Source organism: Rhinatrema bivittatum, chromosome 1 (genome assembly GCF_901001135.1).
Source record: "Rhinatrema bivittatum chromosome 1, aRhiBiv1.1, whole genome shotgun sequence".
In the NCBI taxonomy this organism is placed as follows: Eukaryota; Metazoa; Chordata; class Amphibia; order Gymnophiona; family Rhinatrematidae; genus Rhinatrema; species Rhinatrema bivittatum.
Genome location: NC_042615.1, coordinates 262,584,897 through 262,598,272, shown reverse-complemented (window position 1 = coordinate 262,598,272; position 13,376 = coordinate 262,584,897). Strand labels below are relative to the sequence as shown.

The 13,376-nt window shown below is 47.1% G+C and overlaps 1 protein-coding gene across 1 annotated transcript in view; it reads right to left on the bottom strand.

Moving 5' to 3' along the window:
* The window catches only part of TEX261 (testis expressed 261), a 41,354-nt gene that overhangs the window by 12,474 nt on the left and 15,504 nt on the right, over positions 1-13,376 (bottom strand). Inside the window, exons 3-4 of the mRNA XM_029594257.1 lie at positions 3,327-3,480; positions 698-765 (exon numbers count right to left, since the gene is read on the bottom strand). Of these exons, the coding sequence (XP_029450117.1) occupies positions 698-765; positions 3,327-3,480 (222 nt within the window). The remainder of the gene's footprint in view (positions 1-697; positions 766-3,326; positions 3,481-13,376) is intronic.

The window sequence follows — 13,376 nt, the reverse complement described above, 5'->3', positions numbered from 1 at the left end:
CTCCTTCCCCCCACCACTAAAAACTGAGGAAAAGCAAAAAAAAAGCAGAAAACGAAAACAAAAAGTAGAGAAACAAAACGTCTAGAGACCAAAGAAAACACAAAATATAAAAAGGTCAATTATGAAAGGAAAAAAATGAGCTCCTGGCTCCCAAAAATTGTGGCTGGCCTCCAAGTTTTCTACGTTGTAGAAGAGTTATACCAGGATGTGTACCTTGGGCATCCGTAATTACAAACCATGCCAACCCTCGCACAGCTACATTCAGGGCTTCCAGGATTAGTGCTAAACCACTGAGAACATAATCACCGGAGCTGTGAAAACAGCAAGCAGGACTTTCCTCTCTTTCCTGCCTTTTTATCTGGGCTGCTCCTTTGAGCTGTAAATTGGCTGCAGATGTGCATTAAAAATCAGAAAGAAAAAAAGTGAACTGCAACATTGCTACTGCAATGGGCTTGCAATGGAGACCCAAGGGGATTTATTAGTTACATTTCAAGGCAGCTGGAGGGAAAAAGGTTACAAAAGCCTTGGGAAAAAAAAAAAAAAAAAGACTTTTCATTGGAGTGTATCCTTCTGCTGCTGCCGCCGCCCTCCACAAACCACATGATTTCGGACCCAGCTGGCAGCTGTTCTCCTGGAAAGCCATACAAGGAACACCAACTCCATCTCTAAGAAAATGGCCAACATATTGGTTTCTTACCTCTGAAAACGGGTAATACTCCTCTGCAAAGTACTGGAACGCTAAGTAATGATTCACTACCACCAGCGCTGTAAAAGAAAAGGAACCGGGAAGTGTAAATGCAAAACACTGAGATGCACTTTAAATCACTTTTCTACTGTACTACGGGAGCACATCCCAATTACAAAACAGAGCCACGATTCCTGTGGCAGAGTTTCCAAGATTCTGCGACAAGCGCGGGCAAATTCCTTGGCAGCTTTTTCAAAATGCTGCAGCAATTGTGTGGCAAATGCGCATGATTTTGCATATATCTGGAATTTAAATATATTCTGAAAACTTTTTTATAAAGTTGTTTTGTGCGATTTCCATGTCTAGTTAATTTATTTAGTTCTTTATTAGAGGAAAAAGGGATTTTAGTCATTGGGGCTGGGAAGGAAGCAGGATAAGATATCTGGGAATAGAAAGAGGAGATCACAGAAGAGGGAAATGAAGAATGAATCTCTGGCAGGAGAGGTAGAGAGAAAAGGGATGGAGGAGGGCAGAAGGAGAAAGAGGAGAGGATGGGATTCAGGGAGGATAAAGAAAGGGAATTGGCAGGGTAGAGAAGAGGGGTCAGGAGTGGGATGGATCAGGGATGGGAAGGTAGGAAGCATGGAGTATTGGGGTGGATGAAGAGGATGGGATGAGGAAGAGAAAGAGGACTAGGGATGGGTGTAGAGAAGGAAGGCACAACCCCTGCATTACACCTCCATCCTCTTTTCCTCGTTTCCTCTTCCAAAGCCCCTTTCATCCCTCACTCTCCCTCTTTCACTTTCTCCCCTCCCACCCAATCCCCTAAGTCATCCTGGCTTCCTCCCCATCACAAACTGTGGTTTGCTCCCTCTCCCCCCCCCCTCCCCATGAACCACTCACTCACCCCTGGTTCACTCCTGCCCCATCCCTCTCTCCCTACGACCCCAGTTCACTCCAATTTTACACCAATTTATTCCTATACCGCAATGCTGTATGGCAGTTTAAGAAACGGGGAGAGGAATAAAAAAAAATAGGTTCTTCATATTGAGAACTGCCAACAATGAAAAACAAGACTGACTTCATATAATGATGAAGAATAAAAAAAAGGGGCAAAAGGCCTACAAGTCGACGCTTGCAGTTTTAGAACACCACATCTTTTACCCAAGGATTTAATTTCCTGCAGCTTATGGAAGGGAAAAAAATTTCAGACGAAAACGTGTGCAGGCAAAAAAACTGCAAAAAAGCAACAATGCTTTGACAATTTCTAATACCCTACTCAAAAAATATCCCCTTTTAAACCTATTACTTATTGTGTTTTAAATATATTGTTTAATGGCGACAAATCTTCCTCTACTCTAAATTACGAATCGCATTTTAGTACTTTTACAAAACAACAAAGGACATATTCCAAAGGTGAAACTTTTTTTTGAAACAAAAGAATTTTTAAAGAGAAAAGTTTTTAAAGAAGAGGGTGGAAAGTTCATATGTTTTCCAACGTCATGACCTCATGTAATGTACCACTTTTAATCATTAACGATCCACCTCCTTCCTAAGTTTTTAATTATTTTATATAAGACATGTACCAAGGTGATTTGATTTAAAACTCAATGTGTGTAATTTAATCTGCCTCCTGGCAGCAAGCTTGTTTGTTCCTTAAATCTAGCCGAAAACATCCTTTAGTGTTTTGTAAAAGTACTAAAAAGCAATTTGTAATTTACTGTAGAGGAAGATTTGTCGCCATTAAACAATATATTTATGCTCCCCTGCCAGCAGATGGAGACAACAAGCTGATGTCACAGTACCTGCAGTGACCCCAGCCTGCCAGTAATCTCTTCAAAAGAACTGTGGACAGCCCTTCAAAATGATTTTCCTCCTGAGGGTTATTCTCTACAACGTGAATGAGAACTGGGCAAACGGTGTATCTGCTTTCTAATCATCCCTGTATCATTAAGTTTTCCACATAGAAGTTGGGGGGGTAAGAGGTCACCTCCGGAACAGAATCAAGACTACGATTAGTTCATACCCCAACACAGGGAATGATAAAGAATCAGAGAGCAGGGAGGCGGAAAGGAGCTCACACCTATGTTTAAATCTATGTACGGAGATTTTCCAGCTCTCTGCTCCCAGTTAGAGCATGAAAATGTAATTTTCTTAAAATGTACACATTCATAAGCCCTTTCTTGTATTATTATGCATAGTTCTTTCTTTCTTCAGCATACCAAATTTAATCAGAAGCCCGGAGAGAGGGGGGAGGACGCAGGGGAGTAATGCACAAGCCAGGAAAGGCAGCAACACGCAGGGAGCCATGGCATGTGAGCTTTGAGCTTGGATCTCCAGGTTTCCCATCTCTCCTCTTGTAATGGCACTACCACGCATTCTTCTTACTGCTGTCTGAATAATAGCAGTGCTGGGGGGGGGGGGCCAATGCTCAAAAAAGAGGCAACGCTTAATAAGGATCAGTGCGTAAATGGATTGGGCAAAGATTAATCAGGAACAATGTGTTACTAGTTCCTGTCAGTGCTCTCCCCTGGCCCTTGGTGCTTTTATACTGCCATGTCCCATGGCACTGGAAGCAACAATTCAAGCTTGTAACAAAAACAAGGGAATTTGGGTTTGTTCGTTCTCTTTAAAAACTTACCGCAAGATAATATGAAGTTTGGCGAAGTCAACATGATGAAAGGGAAGGTCTGAAGCAATCCAAAATATACCAGATTTGTGAACAGACCCACGCCTATCATGACTCCAGGAAACCTTTCAAAGAGATACAAGCCTACAAAGACTGCTGTCGAAAACTGCAACAGAGAATAAATTCACATTAATCCAGCTAGGGCAGGAGGGAGGAAGATAATTCACTCTGTTGTGAAAATAAATGTCAATTATTTAACCTGAACAATAAAACTAATCACTTGACAACTGCTAAAGTCAACCACTCTGCAGTCTTTGGGGTTTGATTGTGGCTGAAACTAGGGAAAAGCTCTTTGAAATTCTGTTAATGAAAACTGGTAGCCAAAGGAGAAATTACTACCTACCTGATAATTTTGTTTTCCTTAGTGTAGACAGATGGACTCAGGACCAGTGGGTTATGCTCCCCTGCCAGCAGATGGAGATGACAAGCTGATGTCACAGTACCTGCAGTGACCCCAGCCTGCCAGTAATCTCTTCAAAAGAACTGTGGATAGACTAGCAAAATACTCTATTAAAAACAGTCACCCATTACTGTACTCAACCAATAAACATGGAACTCAAGCAATGAAAGATTGTACCCCAATTTAGGGACTGAATGAATGCTTACCAGTAATCCCCTGGAACACTTAGTCCCACAGGAGGACCATGGACACAATCATTCGGCAACCGAGGGCAGGAAGCTACACTAAGGAAAACAAAATTATCAGGTAAGTAATAATTTTCTCCTTTCCTAGCGTGTAGACCGATGGACTCAGGACCAGTGGGATGTGCCAAAGGTACTCCCGAATAGGGTGAGAGGCTGCCTGTGGTCCAGTCAACATCGCACGGGCAAAGGCTGCGTCCTCCCAGATCTGCATATACAGATGAAAAAACCTGGACAAAGTATGTAAAGAGAACACCGCAGCTCGGCAAATGTTGATAGGGGACAACCTAACCGCTGCCCATGATGCTGCCTGAGCCCTAACCTAAGCAGGCAACAGCTTATCAACATCCACGAACGTGGCCTGTGACTACCTCCTTAACCCAGCGAGCTATTGTAGACCGTGAAGCTGATTTGCCCTACTTCTTTCCACCATGGACAAACAGGAGATACGTTTCGGAAAGCCTAGAAACTTCCATGATACTACACGACATGTCTCTTGACATCCAAGGGATCCAAGAGGCGATATTCTTCCGCATCTCTGTCCTTATCCAAGGGCAGCAAGGAAACAGACTGATTTAAGTGAAAATCCGAGACCACCTTAGGCAAGAAGGAGGGAACAGTATGCAGCTGTATCGCCCCTGGAGTCACTCAAAGGAACAGCTCCCTGCAATACCAGGCCTGCAGCTGAGAAACCTGATGCACAGAACATATCACCACCAGGAACACTGTTTTCAAGGTTAATAAACGCAAGTAAAGGCCATGCAGTGGTCAAAACATAGGACCCGCCAGGAAATCCAACACCAGGTTAAGACCACAATGGAACCAGTACCCTTCAAGGGAGGCCGAAGATACTTCAATCCCTTCAAGAAATGGGCCACATCAGGATAGGATGATAAGGACTCACCATTCACCTGGCCCCTGAAACAGGCAAGAGCCGCAACCTGTACCTTCAAGGAATTAAGGGGCAAGCCTTTATTAAACCATCCCGCAAAAATGCCAAAATGAGCAGGATCTTAACTGAATAAGGAAGAACCCCTCAATCTTCACACCAGGCCTCATATACTCTCCAAACCCACACATAGGCTAAGGAAGTGGAGAACATTTGAGTGGGGAGCAAGCTGGCAATCAGCCCAGTAGAATATCTATGCCTCAACAAGAGAGTCCACTCAAGGGCCAAACCGTAAGACAAAACAGTCAGATCTTTGTGAAGAACAGGTCCCTGCTGCAATAGATTTGTGTGCGGTGGAAGCTGAAGGGGGTCTCCACCAGGAGTCTTCGCAGATCTGCATACCATGGTTTTCTGGCCAGACCTGCATGAGAGCATCGATAGCCAGGGACCATGGATCTCTCCTGCGACTGAAGAATCGAGGAACCTTTAAACTGTGAGAAGTCACCAACAGGTCCAAGAATGGAAGGCCCCAGCAATCCACTATCTACTGAAAAGCCTCATCCAACAACACCCATTCTCCTGGATCCAGATTCTCCCTGCTGAGTAAGTTTGCCCTTAAATTGTATTTTCCTGCAATGTGAGAGGCCAAGATCACTTGTAAATGTCCTTCAGCCCATTCTATTTCCTGCAACATTTGCTTCGTCCCTGTCAATTGATGTAAACCACCATCGTTGCATTGTTCGACATCACTTAGACCGCTTGACCTTGCAGTCTGCTGCTGAACTTCAAGCATGCCAACTGGACCGCCCAGGATTCCAGTGTTGCTCTAGAGGGACTCTTCGGAATTTCAGCGTCCGTGCGCCGTAAGCTCCTGACAGTGAGCTCCCCAACCTTGGAGACTCGCCTCTGTCGTGAGTATCAACCAGTCCGGTGAGGTCAAGGAAACACCCTTTCTCAGATGATCCTCTGCAACCACCAATGGAGGTGAGAGCAGATTTCCATCGGCAAGTGGAGTCGAACCGAATAGTCCTGAGATACAGGTTCCAAAAAGACAGCAGGGGGTGCTGAAGAGGATGCACATGTGCCCTTGTCCATGGCACCAATTCCAGGGTCGCTGCTATCAAACCAAACACCTGGAGATAGGACCACACTGTCGGGCATATAGTGATCACCAAAAGATGCACTTGTGACATCATCTTCTGAATCTGAGGTTCTGGCAGGAAAACTTTGGCCTGCCTCGTGTTCAACCGAACACCCAGAAACTCCAATGACTGAGATGGCTGTAGACTGCTTTTGGCCAGGTTCACCACCCAACCAAGCTCCTGCAACAAGAAGATCACTATGCGGGACATTAGGCAGCTCTCTTCCAGAGACTTGGCTCGAACCAGCCAGTCGTCCAAATTTGGGTGTACTAGGATTCCATCTTTCCTCAACTCTGCTGCTACTACCACACCTGAACATTGTGTTCAGTTCTGGAGACTGTATCTCAAAAAGGACAGAGACAGGATGGAGGCAGTCCAGAGAAGGGCAACAAAAATGGTGGGAGGTCTCCATCAATTGACTGAGGAGAGATTGAAGATCTTAAATATGTATACCCTGGAAGAGAGGTGGGGGGAGGGGGAGGGATATGATACAGACCTTTAGATACCTGAAAAGTTTAAATGATGCACAATTGACAAACCTTTTCCATTGAAAAGAAATCAGTAGAACTAGGGGACATGTAATTAAACTCCAGGGAGGCCAACTCAGAAACAATTTCAGGAAATATTTCCTCACAGAGAGGGTGGTGGATGCCTGGAATGCCCTTCCAGAGGAGGAGGTGAAGCCTAAATCAGCGAAAGATTTCAAAGGGGAATGGGATAAACACTGTGGATCCCTAAAGGTTAGAGGATGGAAATGAAGAAAAGAGGGTAACTTGTTGGTGTGGCGGTTACTACTCTTAACCAATAAGCCTTCATACTATTGATGCAACACCATCATTCTCTCTGCTTCAATGGCAAGAGGGGATGGGAATTGGACTCAAACAGCAACCAATAAGGCCTTTGGCTTGATGGTCTCGGAGGCTGTTAGGAATAGGGAAAATTGTATGGCATGGCAGATGCTGCCATGAGCTTGCTGGGCAGACTGGATGGACCATTTGGTCCTTTTCTGCCGTCATATCTATTTTTCTATATAAACTTGGAAATGTTCAGGAGGCGGTGGCACCCAAGACTGATAATGGCACCCCAACGCAGCAAGCATTGGTGCCCCAATCAGATGGGAATATGCAGGTAGGCCTCAGACAGATCCAGGGAGGTCAGAAATTCCCCCGACTGCATGGCCATTATCACGGAGCGCAAGGTTTCCATACAAAAATGAGTTGCCCGCAAATGACGGTTGACTCCCTTGAGATCAAGGATGGGACGAAAGGAGCCCTCCTTCTTGGGCACAACAAAATAAATGGAATTTTGCCCCGTATTTTCTTGAGACGTAGGCACTGGAACCACAGCCTTTAGCTTGAGGAGCTTTAATAGCATAATTCCACTTCTGCGAGGAGCGGCAAGGAGACACCATGAAGACGTCCCAAGAATACTGCGAAATTCCAGCACATATTTCTCGTATCTCCTCCAGGATACACTGATCTGATGTGATCTCAACCCACCTCCAATAAAAGAGAAAGTGGCAGGCCCCTATCTCCTAATCCTGAGGGTGGGTCGGCAAACCTTCATTGCAAGGCTCAGGAGGAGCCGATACCTGAGCCTGCTCCTCGTTTGGGCTGTCTGGGATGAAAGGACTGGAGACCTACCAAAAGGCCTCTGAAAGGTCAACCCCCTGTAGGGACGAAACTGCTTGGAACCCGGAGACGGCCCCTCATGCCAAAGGGGCACTGCAACTGCTTCTTATCCTCTAGCAAGCGAGGAACCAGAGACTTGCCCCACTTACTGGCCAATTTCTCCAACTTGCTCCCAAACAAGAAAAAGCCCTTAAAAGGCATTTTCGTAAGATTAGCTTTGAAGGTAGAGTCGGCCAACCAATTCTGCAGCCATAGTTGATGCCTGGCTATCACCGAAGCTACTCTTCTAGCCGATGTACGGACCAAATTGCAGCCCGACTCAGCTAAAAAGGCAGCGGCTGGCTTCAGAACTGCTCTGGAACTCACTTCAGAATCAACCACCTGAGAAGCAGACAAGAATGAGCCACCAGGTCGCAACAGAAAGCAATCAGCAAAGTCATCGCCACTGCCTCAAAGGCTTGCTTAAGGATGGCCTCAATCCTTCAAGGCCACTCCTCCCTCCACAGGAATAGTCATACGCTTAGAGACTGCACATACAAGCACATCTACTTTCGGAAAATGTAAATACTCTCTCACTGCTGGGTCCAGGCCGTCCAATGTCCGACCCCTTTTAAAATTTGCCTGCAGAGTGTCCATTCCAGATAAATTCTTGAATGGCGTCCATAACAGGGAAAAAACAAGAAGCTTTATGCAAAGAAACCAAAATGGGATTCTTCTTTGGGTCAGACATGGAATCTGCTCCAGGTATACCCAGCATCTTCAAGGTCTGGGAAAACAGAGTCAGCAGTTCCTCTTTATGAAAGAACCACAACATGGTCCGATGCAGCTCCAGTCCTAAAGGAATCTCCCCATCTTAAAGGGAGTGAGGATCTGCCTCATCATCAGTGCCATCCGAGGTTCCCGTCAGGAATAACCGCAGCCAACTGAGGCGTGTTTTGGTACATAAACATAGGACTGGAAGAGGAAGGGGCCACTGGCTGAAGATCCGACCTAACAGGATTGGTTGAAGCAGAGTACTGTGCCTGCAGAAAGGATTGCAATCCTTTAAAAAAAAAACAAACCAAAAAACCCAACTCTACCCAAGAAAAAGCATAAGGATCCAGAACAAACCCAGAAGGTACCGGAGCAGGGCCCACTGAGCTGCCATCATCTGCAGAGGAACCAGTCAATGAAGTTCCCAGGTCTAGCAGTACAACAGACAAATCCTTAGCCAGACCATCAACAGGCTGGGAAGAACCAGACTTAGTAAAATCAGAGGAAGATAATTCTCCCTGAGCCTCTAAGCAGCATCGACATGTTAGAGGACACTCTTGGCTGAAATACCTGAATATGACAGGCAACACAGAAAGAAAGGCACCAAAGTTTCTTGTTTGCCGGCGCCATTAATTCACAGTCGACGGGGAATGAGCATCCAGCCGGCTCGCGCCGACAAATGTTAAGCACACAAATTTTATGCGCCGCAAAAAAACATGCACTGATACACTTAAAAAATGTGCACAAAAGCGTCATGCCCAAAACTGAGCGCACAACTCGTACGCAGAGCCAGACGCACTGTATTCACCGATGATCTGTGCAGTCACACATGCACAAAAGCATGCAAAAACGCCGCCGTGGCACTCCATGCAGCGTGCAGGGGGAAAAAACCTAACAGTGGGGCCTAGCCACCAGAGCTGCTCAACCCGCCAGGCTACCCAGTTCCCTTAACCCCCACAGGAGCGGGAATGAATGTCGGAACGGTGCACCGAGTATGGAGACAGGAGGAAGTCCTGCAAAACTTTTCTACACTATCTCTGCTTTTTTTTTTTTAAATTTACCTGAGTTCAGCCCTTACCGACTGAGTACAGAGACGGTCTCTGGCTGCGGGGAGAGAGGGCATCTGCTGTTACCACCATGCTCTGTTTCCTGCACCCGCTACCTTTAAGCTGAACAATCAGCTAAGTTCACGCCAGCAAACCAGCTCCTGGACCAAGGCACACATCTGAGGGACCACGGAAATCAACTCAGGAATTTTCAACTGAGGGAGGGACCGTTTGGTATTACTGCAAGAGAGCAGGGCAAATTTATTTTCCTCATTTCTCCTTTTTTAAAATGAAGCAATCCCCAGTAGGGAGATGCATGTCCAAAATCTGCTGGAGATGGAGAATTCTGGCAGGGCAGCATAACCCACTGGTCCTGAGTCCATCCGTCTACACAGTAGGAAATTATTTTTGTGGTCATCGCTGGCCAGGGAATTTTTGCCACACTGGTAAGCCAGAGAGGAGTTGCTGTAGCAAGATCACACCAAAATGCCATAAGATAGTTCAGTCCCAGCTCTGCAAACATGCCCTGCCCTTGGCTGTTCAACAGGTGCCAGCTCAGAGGCTTGGGCACCTTAAGCACACACCCTTTAAAGCTCCTAATGGAAATTTCAAGTTCTTGTTGCAGGCTACGTTAGCATTTCAGTTTAGTCTTCACCTGAGTCTCTCTCAATCCAGGGGGACAGACTCACTGCTCTACACAGAGTCTTCTCAAGTCCCTTCCTGCCATAACATGCACATATTAAATACAGCAGCAGGGGATAACGGGCATCTTCAGCTCCATGAAACAAACCATTGGAGAAATTACTTACTTGATAATTTCGTTTTCCTTAGTGTAGACAGATGGACTTAGGACCAATGGGTATATAGTGTACTCCTGATAGCAGTTGGAGACGGATCAGATATCAATCTGACGTCAGCCCTAGTACATATATTCCTGTAGGAAGTGCAGCTCTTCAGTATTCTCCTCGAAAAGCATTGTGGATATAATGTATGACTGAATAATTTGAATAACTTGATTAACTTTATAACTTGGTTAACTTAATTAATTTGAACCTGTTGAATTGGCTATAGCTGGAGACTGCCAGTGCCCTCAACTGAGAAATGTCGACACCCGGTAGGATGGGTGTCCTAGCTGAAGGAAAGCATGGCTTACCCGTGAATCACTCGCTCTCAGAAAAGTCACCCGAGAATTCCATGAGTAACGGCAGCCGTGGGTGGGATGCTGAGTCCATCTGTCTACACTAAGGAAAACAAAATTATCAGGTAAATAATTTCTCCATTTCCTAGCATGTAGCAGATGGACTCAGGACCAATGGGATGTATAAAAGCTACTCACGAACCGGGTGGGAGGCTAACCGAGACCCACTTAGTACTGCCCTTGCAAATTCTGTGTCCACCCGAGCCTGAACATCCAGGCGGTAAAACCTGGAGAAGGTGTGGATGGAGGACCTTGTCGCCACCCTGCAGATCTAGACAGGTGACAGCATCTTGGTTTCCGCCCAGGACACTGCCTGGACTCTAGTAGAATGGGCCTTGACTTGTAAAGGCGGTGGCTTGCCTGCTTCTACGTAGGCTGCCTTGATGACTTCTGTGATCCAGCGGGCTATGGTTGCTCGCGAGGCCGCTTCCCCTTGCTTCTTCCCACTGTGAAGGACGAACAGATGGTCAGTCTTTCGTACGGATTCCGACCTTTCCAGGTATTGGACTAGGAGTCTGCCGACGTTGAGATGGTGTAGACTTTGAGCCTCTTCCGATTTCTTATGTTCATCTGGCGATGGTAGCGAGATGGTTTGGTTGAGATGGAAGTGAGACACCACTTAGGGGAGGAACGACGGAACTGTGCGTAACTGGATGGTTCCCGGCATGAGTCTGAGGAACGGCTCCCGCAGGACAGTGCTTGTAGCTCGGATATAAGACGGGCCGAACAGACTGCCAGCAGGAAGGCTGTCTTCAATGTTAATAGTCGGAGAGACAGGCCACGGAGAGGTCTGAAGGAGGTTCCTGCTAGGAAATCTAGGACCAGGTTGAGGTTCCAAAGAGGCACCGGCCACTTTAGGGGTGGCCAGATTTGCTTGACTCCTTTCAGAAAGCGGGAGACATCCGGGTGAGAGGCTATGCTACCGCTCTCACTCTTGGTTCCGTAGCATGACAATTTGGCCACCTGTACCTTGGAGTTGAGAGACAATCCCTTCTGTAGGCCGTTCTGCAGGAATTCCAAAATCTCAGGAATTTTGACTGAGCGTGGTATGATGTTGCGGTCTTCCCACCAGGCTTCGAATACTCTCCAAATCCTTATATATGTTAGGGATGTGGAGAACTTGCGTGCTCGGAGTAGGAAGTCAATTACTACCCCCGAGTATCCGCATTTCCTCAGGCGAGTCCTCTCAATGGCCAGACTGTAAGAGAGAATTGAGCTGGATCCTCATGGAGGATCGGTCCCTGATGGAGGTCTTGTGTGGAGGTAGCGGCAGGGGGCTCCCTGTCAGCAGTCTTCGCATGTCTGCGTACCACAGTCTTCTTGCCCAGTCTGGGGCCACTAGAAGTTCTGGTCCCCTGTGGTGTTCTATCTTGTGGATGATTGCATCCAATAGGGGCCACGGCGGAAAGACGTATAACAGAGTCTCCTGTGGCCAGGTCTGTACCAGGGTATCGATTCCCTGGGACTGGGGTTCCCGCCTGCGGCTGAAGAAACTGGGCACTTGGGCGTTGGACCGGTTTGCCAGGAGGTCCATGGTTGGTGTTCCCCAACGGTTTACTATCAATTGGAATGCTGTGGTCGACAGTCTCCATTCTCCTGGATCTAGACTTTCTCTGCTGAGGTAATCCGCAGCAACGCTGTCTTTCCCGGCGATGTAGACGGCCGAGATATCTTGAAGATTCGCATCCGCCCATGATATTAGGAAGTCTATTTCCAAAGAGACCTGCTGGCTTCTGGTTCCTCCCTGACAGTTGATGTAGGCCACTGTTGTGGCATTGTTCAACATTACTCTGACTGCTTTGTCTCGGAGTCTGTGACCAAACTGTAGGCAGGCTAGTCTGACTGCCCGGGCTTCTAGGCGATTGATGTTCCATCCCGACTCTTCTTTGTTCCATTGCCCTTGGGCAGTTAGCTCCTGGCAGTGTGCGCCCCATCCTCGTAGGCTGGCATCTGTGGTGAGCAGGATCCAGGCTGGTGAAGATAGTCTCGTTCCCTGGCTCAGATGGCCTTCTTGTAGCCACCATCGTAGTTGGGCCCGAACTCTGTCCAGGAGCTGAAGACGTATGGTGTAGTTCTGGGACATGGATTCCATCGTGATAGTAGTGAGCGTTGTAGGTTCTCAGGTGAGCTCGTGCCCATGGCACTACTTCCAGTGTGGATGCCATGAGGCCGAGGACTTGTAAGTAGTCCCATGCTGTGGGGCAAAGTTCGCTCAACAGGATTCGTAACTGGGTCATCAGTTTTGATCTCCTTGTCGGTGTCGAACTGGTCTCCCAAGTATTCTAGTGACTGGGAGGGCTGCAGGCATTCTCTTGTTTGTGTTGACCACCCACCTAAGGCTCTCCAGTAGAGTTTTGACTCTGTTGGTTGCCTGGTGGCTTTCCTCTGGGGATTTCACCCTGATCAGCCAATTGTCTAAATAAGGGTGAATGCAGATTCCTTCCTTCCTCAGTGTTGCTGCCACCACCACTATGATCTTGGTGAACGTCCGGGGTGCAGTGGCTAACCCAAATGGTAGTGCCTGGAACTGGTAGTGACGGTCCAGGATCGAGAAGCGTAGAAAACACTGATGCTCTTGAAGGATCGAAATGTGTAGGTAGGCTTCCGACAGATTCAGGGATGTAAGGAACTCTCCCGGTTGTATTGCCCTTATTATCAAGCATAGGGTTTCCATGTGGAAGCGAGGAATCTTCAGGTGACT